Source organism: Phodopus roborovskii, unplaced genomic scaffold, assembly GCF_943737965.1.
Source record: "Phodopus roborovskii unplaced genomic scaffold, PHOROB, whole genome shotgun sequence".
Lineage (NCBI taxonomy): Eukaryota > Metazoa > Chordata > Mammalia > Rodentia > Cricetidae > Phodopus > Phodopus roborovskii.
This window is the reverse complement of record NW_026126585.1, coordinates 16,256,136-16,267,613: the sequence shown is the minus strand read 5'-3', so window position 1 is coordinate 16,267,613 and position 11,478 is coordinate 16,256,136. Positions and strand designations below refer to the sequence as shown.

At 54.1% G+C, this 11,478-nt stretch overlaps 1 protein-coding gene across 1 annotated transcript in view; it reads right to left on the bottom strand.

The window, feature by feature from the left end:
* Window positions 1-3,817: 3,817 nt before the first annotated feature.
* The window catches only part of Lrrn2 (leucine rich repeat neuronal 2), a 56,596-nt gene continuing 48,935 nt past the window's right edge, over window positions 3,818-11,478 (bottom strand). Inside the window, exon 2 of the mRNA XM_051204172.1 lies at window positions 3,818-6,165. Coding sequence (XP_051060129.1) covers window positions 3,818-5,950 — 2,133 coding nt within the window. The 5' untranslated portion in view covers window positions 5,951-6,165. The remainder of the gene's footprint in view (window positions 6,166-11,478) is intronic.

Below are 11,478 nucleotides of genomic sequence, written 5' to 3'. Positions count from 1 at the left end.
AGCAGATGCAGAAATCCACAACTAACCAATGGGCCAAGCTCCCGGAGTACAATCTAAGTGAGGGAGGAGAGATAACATGAACAAAGGAGCCAAGACCATGATGGGGAAACCCACAGAATCAGCTGACCCGAGCTAGTGAGAGATCACTGACTCAGGTCTGACAAATGGGAATCTGCATAAGACTGAACTAGACCCCCTGAATATAGGAGACAATGGTGTGACTGGGACAATATATGAGGCCACTGGCAGCGGGTCCGAGACCTAACACTAATGCACAGACTGACTCAGTGGAGCCCATTCTGTATGGAGAGACACCTTGCCCAGCCCAGACACAAGGGTGTGGGGGTGGGGAGGAGCCTTGGTCCTGCCTCAATGAGATGATGGGATAGACTTAGTAGACTTCCTAGGGGAGGCCCTACCCTCTCCGAGGAGCAGAAGGGAGGAGCTGGTAAAGGAGGGAGTGGGAGGCAAGGAGGGAGGAGGAACTGAGATTGGAATGTAAAAACTTAAATTAATAAAACATAATGGCTCAAATGGGTGCAAAGGGCAGCCGAGTGCCAGTTGTTAGACCTACAGTCTCATTTTCTTCGATACAGTGACCGAGTACCACAGACTTACTTCATCCTCCTTGTGGCACAGCCCTTACCAAGTCTCCCTGATATGCATCAGTGCAGGCTTCAACACTGTTTATCTAGGTAGCCTGAAGCTTGTCTGGCAGACAGACATAGGTTCTTAATGGACCGGCCACTGGGGAGGGTGGAAAGCTGTAGCATCATGATGAGGGCAAAGGAGGTTCTCGGTGCCTGCATTCCTGGTGGCAACCCAGCTGACCGGGACTCTAGTCTACCGTGGTACCCTCTCAGCTACCTGAGAGGCAGTTCCTTCCCATCTGCTTTCCCGTCCATGTTCCCAGCTAGCCGTCCCCGAAAGTGGCCTTTCTCTTTTCAAAAAGAAAACAGTCCCTCCCTGTCTTCTGCTCTCCTCCTTACCCAGCTTAGTTCTCTGAAGCTACTGAACCAGTAAACCCTCAGAAGGGCAGGGCTTCATTTCTAAAGACGTGGGCAGCTGGGCAGGGGACAGGGCTACAACTTCTGGGCCATGTTTTAGGTTCTTACCACTCAGGCCACGCTTGTTGGGAGGGTCTAGAATGGGGGCAGGCGTGGTGGACACTAGGTGCTTATTGAAGGGAACAGAGATTTCGTCTTCCATGCTGTGTGCTGGCCATGAGATGGCAACTGCCAACCAAAAGATGGATGGTCCCAGGGCAAGCAGGGCCATTTCTGATTCTGCCTGTCTCTTTTCTACAGAGGTTTTGGCTGAAGAGCAGTGAAGAGGGTGAATCCCTTCAGCCAGCTCCAGCCAATCAGGAGAGCAGCCAAAGTGTATCAGGAGGGAACCTTGGGAGGTCAGGAGTGACTGGCAGGGGCACAGCATGTATGTTCATGTAGAGGGTACAGCATGTATGTTCATGTAGAAAGACCACATAACCCTGGGAAAGGGCATCAGGTGGTCGGGGTAGTGGAGACCACTAGTTACTTCTGCAACGTTCTTTAGCTGTCTATGAATAAGCCAGAAGTGTGGTGGTATGTGCCTGTAATCCCATCACTCTGGTGGCTGAAGCAGGAGGATTGCCAACTTGAGAACAGCCTGAGCTGTATAGAGCTTATAGACCCTGCCTCAAAAGCCAGACACAAAGCCGAAGGTGGGGGGCAGCAGAGGTGTGGAAAATTCTAGCCATCCCAGTGGAGTCCAGTGATTCTGAGGGTAATGCCAGGCAGCATCTGCTTCAGAAATGCACATGGGAAGCTCAGGGGCGGGGCCAGCTGTCTGTATTTAACCAGGTCTGCAGGGGAGTGTGCAAGCTGTTGTGACAGTTCCTGCCAAGGAGATGGCAGCTTCGGAGACCCCTGCTATGGAGGAAGCCGCCCTCTAACTTTGGGGAGTCACCCGAGTTTAGGTTCCTGAGGCTGCGTGCAGACGCTGATCTGGTGATGGTCTGGGGATCTGTGTTCACCAAGTGTGCCCCACGTGCCCCGTGTGGATGTGATGAGTCTCAGGGAACTCAGTCCTTTCACCAGCCCAGTTGCCCAGTGGCCTCTGCCGTTGCCTGTTGCTTCACTCACACACACACACATTCACACACACATTCACACACACACACACACTCACTCACACACTCACACACACTCATACACACACACGCACTCACACTCACACACACGCACACTCACACACTCACTCACACACACTCACACTCATACACACACTCACACACACGCACGCACACACTCACTCACACACTCACTCACACTCACACACACTCACACACACACTCACACACACACTCACACACACACGCACGCACACACTCACACTCACTCACACACATACTCACACACACTCACACTCACTCACACACATACTCACACACACACTCACACACTCACACACACGCACACACTCACACTCACACACACTCACACTCACTCTCACACACACTCACACTCACTCTCACACACACTCACGCACACACACACACACACACCGCCATCCCCTTTTGCCCTGTCTCTGTTGTCTCCCCAACAGATGTTCCTCTTTGTTCCCAGTCACCAGAAGTTAGTTAAGAACAAAACTGCCAAAGTAAACCAGGCACATCGTGAGCCCCAGCGGGATGGAATGCAGAGAGACACAGCCTTCTCCTCCTCCCACACCTCCCTCCCCTTCCTTAGACCTTTAATCTCCCATGCTCGCTCCTGCCTGGGAGCCAAAGTTCTTGCTATCGGCATGATTTGTGATTCTCTGCACGAGCCTACCTCTTGGCTTTGTTTAATTAGAATCAGGCTGGGGCTGTGCGTCCTCTGCTCATCAGAGGAGAAAGGGGAACCGGCTTGGGGATGGAGATCCCTGCTCTCTTCCCAAGCCTGTGTTGTCTGCATTTTCCTCCCCCACTCTGCCTTTCCTTGCCTGTGCCATGCTCTTTCTGGGTATCAGCTTCTCTTCAATTAGATTCTCTTCCCCGAGCGCTTCTGCTCCCTGCTAGGGGGACACTTTGTGTTTGGAGCAGACACAGAGGTCAGAATTCAAAGTCTTCTCCAAGCTCTTATGGAATCCCAGCCCCTGCCCCTGTCTCTGAAGAGACCCAAGAGATTTTTTTTTTTACCCAGCACGCAAAGCGTCATTCCCCTCCCCATTGTTGTTGTTATTGTTTATTTTTATTTTTTACAAAACGGGAGAAAAGAGTGAATTGTTTGGGGACAGGTGACACGTTTCTCCACAAAGGTACAAAACTGCCTATAGAAAGTCAACTTTAGAGCCCAGGCTATGAGATGAGGCATCCCTGGATACCCCTCTCCCCAAATACCCTTCAGATCCAGCTGGGGACACTCCCACTTTGTGACAGGCCGTCTTTCAGCCCTTGCCCAGGAGGGGGGGTGAGCAAGCAACTGAGACTATACAACGAAAGAAAAGAGGGAGGGGCAATTTCCTGTGGGCCAGGGGCCTAGGGACACAGGCAGGGGCAGCCAAGCTGGGGTCCAGAAGCTTCTGGGCGGTAGGAGGCTCTAGGCAGAGTCCACCCTGTTCCTTGGAGACACTCCTCAGAATAGCAGCTGAGGACCCCCAGGAGGCAACAGCAACCATTTGGGAAGCAACAAGAGCATCCCCAGGAGCCACAGAGCCCCATCTTTGTTGGTGAAGCTGCCAGGTCTCAAGCACGTGGATCAACGGCACTTTCCTGGCAGGTGTGTGGCCCAGGTCACTTCCCTTTTAGTGTAGAGTTGTCTTAGTTACTCCCCCACTTCTGAGACCCAGTGGAGCTTCAGGAATGTTGAGATAACGGTGCTGACAATCTCTCCCCATTTGAGCATCTGGGAGGGTTCCTTCCTGGGTTCCAGGGCAGGACAAGGGGCGCAGACACTACTCGGACAGAAGGGGCGCCCCAGCCCCAGAGAGCCCAGACTGGAAGGAGAGGCTTCTCACCACGCCTGGTCTGGCCTCTGCCAAGGTGGGCTACAAGCCCAGCTGTCAGCAGAAGGACAACAAGAACCAGGATGGCTATGAGCCCAGGCCGGTCCCCCAGGGCTCTGTGACAAGGAGAGGCCTCTTTAGTCCTGGCCCAAACACAAGCCAACTGGGTGTGGGCATCAACAAAGGCCACTTGCAGGCAGGCCCAGTACTCTGTGGCCGGAAGGAGGCGGGTAATGTTGTAGCGGTGGGTGCCCTGGGGCAGTCGAGCCAAAGCAGAGGCTTCATGGTCCCGGAGGGAGGAGGCGCTAGACCAGGTGAGGTTGGTGGAGACTATGTTGGGTGGGGACACCCAGAACAGCAGGATGTGATATGGGTGTGTCTCCTGCACACGGAGCTCTAGCCCTGGTCCCTTATCCCTGCCTGGCTGGAAGAGCGCATGGCCAACCACAACACTAACTGTCTTAGTGTCGGCCCCAACCAGGTTCTGGGCCACACAGGTATACAGCCCCGCCTCTTCTGCTGTGACCCTCCGCAACTCCAGCGTCCCCTCAGGGGACACCCGGTACCTCCTGCTTGCATGAGCAGGTGTCAGGCGAACTCCAGCTGGAGTGACCCAGTAGATTTCAGGCTCTGGTTCAGCCAGTGCCCGACAGTGAAGTACCATGCTCTGTCCACTGGCCACGTGCAGGCTGGAGGGGAAGCTGCGGGGAGAGATGAGGGGCAGGCAGCGGTCTGTCATCTCCCGGAAGGGCACCTCCCGGACCGGCCGGCGCTGGAGGTCTGGAGGCTCAGCACACAGGGTCGACTGTGGTTCGATGAACCGGACGTGGGTGCCCGTGGCATTGGCCCAGCGGATGACACAGTCACAGCGGATGGGGTTGCCGTGGAGCCCAACCTCCTGCAGGTTGGGCAGTGAGTCCACTGTCTGCTGATGCAAGGCACTGAGGGCGTTGTTGTTGAGCATAAGGGTTTCCATCTGGGGCAGGCGATGGAAGGCGCGCGGATGGATGAAAGAGAGCCGTGGGTTATTGGTGATGTCTAGCTTGGTCAGCTCAGGGAGGTTTACCAGGGCGAACTTGTCGATGGAGACCAGCTCCTCCATGTTGTTCAGTCCTAGTTCCTTGAGGTGGAGCATGTTGGCAAAGTCTCCCGGCCCTACACGCTGCAGTGGGTTTTTGTTCAGGTCCAGGAACTTGAGTCCAGGAACCTGTTCCAGTGCCCGCTTGGGCACCTGGACCAGCTGATTGTCATAGAAAGAGAGACTCTCCAGGCTTCGCAGTCCTTCCAGAGCGTAGTCTGAGATCTCCCGCAAGCTCATGCCCGCCAGCACCAGGCTGCGCAGGTTGGCCAGGGGTCGGAAGTTCATGTCCAAGATGGCATCCACCTTGTTGCCACCAATCATGAGGATTTCCAAGCTGGGCAGCATCTCGAACCAGCGGCTGTCGACGGTCCTAAGCAGGTTAGAGTTGAGATGCAGTCGAAGCAGATTGCTGAGGCCTTCAAAGGCCCTGGGGGCGATACGGCACAGCTGGTTATGGTTGAGATAGAGCTCCTGGAGGCTGGTCAGCCCAGCAAAGCTGCGATCCTCCAGCCGACTTAGCTGGTTCTCTTCTAGGTGTAGGCTCAGCAGCTGAGGCAGGGCCTGGAAGTCACAGTCCCTGGCATCTGAGAAGCTGTTCTGGGACAGGTCCAGCTCTGTGAGGTTGGCCAGGTAGGCAAGCTCGGTCTGGTCTATCCGGCTGATGCTGTTACTCTGCAGTAGCAGGGTTTGCGTGCCTGCAGGGAGTCCTGGGGGCACTGCCGTCAGGAAGAGGTCATTGCAGTCCACAGTGGTGGCCTCGCGGTAGGATGATCGGGGTGTGTACCAGGGCCGGATCTGGCAGGTACACTGAGGAGGGCAGGGTACACGCCAGGGCACCACGGGTACTGCGGCAGGGGTACCAACCACCCAGGATAGCAAGAGGGCAGCCACAAGGAGCCCCATGGTGGAGCTGGGAGGCAGGGGACCCTCCACAGGAAGAGTCCTGCTCTTCGTGACTTGCAGACTGAGGGTCAGCAGCCTTGCCAGGGTCTGGGGAACCACCCTCTCAGGACAGTCATTCTACGTGGGGTGGGTGGGCATCACTTCATGCCCTCTTGGGTGTGGTCCTCATCCTTGTTCCCTGGCCTGGGATTCACTCATTTCCTTGTGTGGCAGCCCTGGAAGAAGACAACAGAGTTAGGGATGTGTAGAGTTAAGCAGTGACATCTGTTCTTCCAGTCTCCCCGGTGGACTCCAGAAGCCAGAGGGGCAGCCCAGGAGCTGGCTGGAATGGGAACCAGGTTTCCTGGGCCCTGTTTTTCAGCTCTCAAGGTTCCAGGACCCTCCCCTGCCATATTCTCTAAGTCTTTGGATGACTCAGAGGTGTGTATGTGTATGGTGTGGTTTGTATTGCGTGGTATGGAGTGGTTTGGTGTGGTATGTGGTATGGTGTAGTATGGCATGGTATGGTGTGGTGTGGTTTGTATTGTGTGGTGTTGTGGTGTAGTTTGGTGTGATGTGGTGTGGTTTGGTGTGGTATGGTGTGTGTTTTGTTGTGGTGTGGTGTGGTTTGGTATGGTTTGTATTGTGTGGTGTTGTGATGTGGTTTGGTTTGGTATAGTGTGGTGTGGTGTGGTTTGGTGTGGTGTGGTCTGGTGTGGTGTGGTCTGGTGTGGTGTGGTATGGTATGGTGTGGTTTGGTGTGGTGTGGTGTTGTGGTGTGATTTGGTTTGGTGTGCTGTGGTGTGGTGTGGTATGGTGTGATGTGGTGTGGTTTGGTGTGGTATGGTGTGTGTTTTGTTGTGGTGTGGTGTGGTTTGGTATGGTTTGTATTGTGTGGTGTTGTGATGTGGTTTGGTTTGGTATAGTGTGGTGTGGTGTGGTTTGGTGTGGTGTGGTCTGGTGTGGTGTGGTATGGTGTGGTGTGGTTTGGTGTGCTGTGGTGTGGTGTGGTGTGGTTTGGTGCGCTGTGGTGTTGTGTTGTGGTTCCGTGTGGCGTGGTGTGGTAGGTGACACTGGGGTATTTAGGTTATGTGTGTGTGTATGGGAAGAAAGAATGGATCGGCTGAAGCTGTCATTGTTGGAGCTCAGATGAATGTAGAATAGATTTTTTTTTGACCTTTCTTACTCTTCCGTCCGCCCCTCCTTGGATCATTGGTTAAGTGAGATAAATGATAGTTTCTAGACATTTCCCTGGAGATACAGGAGGAAGGAGGTAGTGAAAGCAAACCCCGCTCTAAAATATGGGATGGGCTTCCCAGGGCTCAGGAGCTGGGACCCAGGACTCAGGAGCTGGGAGTGGGTCCGGACCCCACTCCCACATTGACTGAGGTGCTAGGTCGGTCCTTCCTGGGGTCTCCTCAGTGAGCTTTGGGTTTCCTTCCATCCTGAAGGCATGGGCCTTCCTCGCTCAGCGGCCTGTTAGAGCTGCCAGTGGATGTGCAGGGGCTGCAGCCTACTTGTCTCGTCCTGCAGGTACGGTCTTCTGTAATCTGGCCTGATCCATCCTGGTTTCTCTTGTCTCTTTTCCACTCGAACCTTCTGGGGTGAACTGACATGCCATCCCCTTTTGGCTTACTTCCCTCAGACAACTTCTGCTTGTTCTTCAAGACTCAAGTCCAGTCACTTACAGAGAGTTTCCCTTGGGCTACAGGATTTCTTAGAGGACAGTACGTTCGGGACACGTCCCTTTTGGGACTAAGGGGCTGGTATTGTGCTGAAGTGTTGTGCTTGCTGCTGTCCCCAGCCCCGCCCAAACCACGTGGGAAACGTCCTCATTGTAACACTGTCATTTTACCTGTAACAGTGGGGCGGCTGGTGTCCTCAGGGTCCCTTCCCCCAGGAGGTCTCCTTTACATGGAACCCAAGACACTCATGTTTCCTCCCTCCTGGCTGCATGAAATCAACCTGGCTTCTCTCCCAGACCCTAAGGCCAGGCTGTATTGCCCTGAAGGTACATCAAGCCTTGGCTTAGAACAGAAGCTGGACACAAAACTGGGCCATATCGGAGCTCTCCTCTTTGGCCTGCTCTGACTCCTCCGTAGAGAGGCCTTATGGGGCAGCTCTTTGGTGGCAGGTGTGTTTCAAAGACCCTGAGCTGCTTATTTCATGTGCAGCATTACCGAGGGGCCTTCACACCTCCAGTGTGTATGGGTCCAGAAGAACCCAAAGAACTCAGCTGAAATGTCACTACCGGGAAGCATCCACAGATAGGAAATCAGTCCAAGCTGGAGGCTGTGCTGTTTATACATCGCTCCGCCTCAGGTCTGACCCAGCTTGCTTTCGGCCCAAGGCTAGGGTGCTCTGGCTGCCCTGAGGCAGGCTGGTACCATCCCTGCGCCCTGTATGAGGTCTCCCTGCCAGGAAGCTGCAGGAAGCTCAGAGTGGTGTTCACCAGCTTCCAGGCAGCGCCTCTAGCTGGCCGCACCAGGATGCTGGGGCTCCTTGCCTCATCATCCTGCTTCCAGGATGCTGGGGGCGGGAGGGGGAGCAGTGGGGGCAGGTACCCTTCCCTGAGCAGGAGAGCCGCATGCGTGTGTACATCTGACTGCATCTCACTTCCCTCAGTCTCTGGAGGTGGGAAAACAACGGCCACTCGAAAGGCACAGAGTTTTGCGTAGGGGTATGTGTGTGCTGTCACATAGATCTCGGGGTAAACAAGCACACGTGCACACATGCATGCCGGCCTACACACGTGTGCAACGGAAGCCTGGGGAAGCTGGGGGGAGAGGGAGGGGCGCCCGTGGTGTGCTTTGTGGATTGGGAAGCTGCAGGAAACAAGCTGGGAAGCTCCTGCCATGCAGCTGGCTCTAAGTGCCATGCTTCCTTGAGCTCTCCAAGCAGCCTTTGCTTCATGTTTCCTTTATTTTCTTAGAGAAAAACTGCCACGAGCCTGAAATGATCGTGTTGCTCAAGTAGAGAGTTCTAGAAATGTTAGCTCCTTTTCCAAGGTTGGGAGGTGTTCCTGCCATGTAAGACCTCTGTTTTCCTTCCTTCCCTCCCTCCTTCTCCCTCCCTTCTTCCCTCCCTCCCTCCTTTCCTTCCTTCCTCTTGCTATGTAGCCGAGGCTGTCCTTGAACTCAGGACCTTCCATCTCCCAAGTGCTCAGAGTACAGGTGTGCAACACTGTGCTTAGTGATCACAGGACTTCTTAAGGAACAATAGACTTCTAGGAGACAGATAATAAGGTGCAACAAGCTCCCTCTCTACTAAGGTTAACCCCTGGGAGCCCCCTACTGGCCTCCAAAGTGGGGTGGAGAGTTCTGAGCCGGTAAAGGATGCCAATGGATGAAGAAACCCCAGGACAGTTTCCAGCTGGAGAGGAGGGTGAGGCTGAGTAGCTGAGTAGGCAGCAAAGGCTCTTCAGAGAGGACCTCAATGAGCCACTTAACCTTTAGATAAGACCTGAGCCCCTGGCTTTCCTCTCCTCCTACAACGTCCTTGTTCTGTGTGCCAAGCCAACATTCAACTGTGCTCAAGGCATTAGAAGCCACCAAATCCTACAAAGTTCTGTGGCAGACAGCTCCCTAGCGGGCCTCATCTGTCTACCCGAGCAGGAATTGCAGAGTGTGCCATTCCTGGGCTAGGAACAGGGCGGGCTTTAAGAGGAAGAGAGAAGTGGCAGCTGAATCTGGACCCCCAAACTGTGGCAAATCCTTGGAGGAGTCTGTCTTTTGAGGCTGGGCACATGACCCCTCTTGGGATGGAGCCTGGAGCTGCCCATTCATTTGCCAGCACCATTAAAGGCTGTCATGGCCCTACTCATTCAAACTGATTAGCGAGTTCTAGAGGAGCTGCAGAGAAAGCGGATGTCTTTTCTTTATAATGTCCAGGTCACTAAGAGTTCATGAGCACATGTGCATGTCCCTCAAGTGGTCTGCAAGCTCCTTGTGTCCACAGAGAATCAAGTGACTCAGAGTATTTGAGGGTGAACATGAATAATAAAACCTACAGAACACAGAACATTAAGATTCACATCTCCACCGGCTCCGTGCGTGGGCAACGAAGGGATTCTTTCATTTTGTCAGGGAGACAACTGAGCTTCAGAAAGGTTACATAGCTTCTATGTGGTGAGGGAAACCAAGAATTTTTTTTTAATTACTATAATCTACTCCACCAGCCAAATCAACAGGGATCAGTGCTTGTTTGAGGAGGGCTGGGTGTTGAACTAGCTTGGAACACTTGCCTCAGTTACAAGTTCTTTCAGAGATGGTGATAGGCCCACCACACCCCTTTCTTGGCTTCTGGGCTAGACCGATCGCCTTGAGGGATATGCAGGAAGGACTCTGTTACTGTTTGAGCCTTGTTACATGGGCCTGGAACAATAGAATCAAACACAGCTCGGTGCAGCACATGGACCTGACCCTGCTATCTGACTGTGCAGTGGGTGCTGGAGGGTCCCGGTGGCACCCTTCAGGCCCCACAGCTGGTGGCTTCCCCCAAAGGCACACGGCTAGCCTAGAAGGGCTTGTGCTACAAACCTCAGTGGACCCTGGATTCGTTCCAGGAATCATCTTTGGACTTGGCAGAATGCATGGAATCGATCCTACAATCCCTCTGCTATGAAGACACTGGGCAGAACTCTGAAGGAAGAGTTTTGGGGGATGCTGTCGCCTTCCTTCCTTCTTCTCTGTCCCTACACCCTGCGGCACGGTGGCACATGCAGACCCCCTCCGTTTCACCTTTCTATCGCTCTCTGCTTCCTTCTCCAGCCCATGCCAACCCCCGAGAGCAATCTTGCAGCAGGAGGCTAGCAGGCAGGCAGCTACCGATTGCCTGGCCTCGGCTGCTCTGGTACCAGGTCCCTCTGAGCTGTGGAGAACAGATGGGCGGCATAATTGAGTGTAGCGTTGATAAACTCTGGCCCAGTGATAAGCACTGGGCAGGAGCGGGGGAGGAGGTGGCAGGCCAGCCTCCATCCGTACATGGGGCCTCGGGTTCCCCTGGGAGGTGAGCAGGTCCCTCACTCCTACCTCTCACTTAATCACACACAACCAGAGCTTCTGCAGGGAGACCCCAGTGTTTATCTAGTCTTCCAGAGCCTGAATTCCATAAATAACTTATGCGAGGGAGGGCCGGTGGTGCAGAAGGGAGGGGCTTTGCCAAGGGGTTTGAGCCCAGCTCTTCCACTCTCCCTGTGACCTTGGGCAAAGCACCCAGCTTCCCAAGTCTTAAGTGTTGCGGCCGCGCAGACCGGGATGGAATGACTGCTCCCTTCATTCGGTCCATTCTTGTGTCTTTTCGTTGCATCCTTGTCCCTCGCCTTTTGCAATGTTTTGAGTTGTTGAGGCATAAGATACCACACAGGCGTGCGTACCTCAAAGGCACTAACCTCAGGCTCAGTGAACTTGGGCAAACACCAGGTCAGCCACACTCGGATCTGGATGTAACTCTAGAAGGTTCCTGCATGCCCTTGCAGGTCAATATGCAACCCTACCTGGTTACCACTGTCCGGTCCTCTAGCCTCACCGGCCAGCATCATCTTCAAGCTC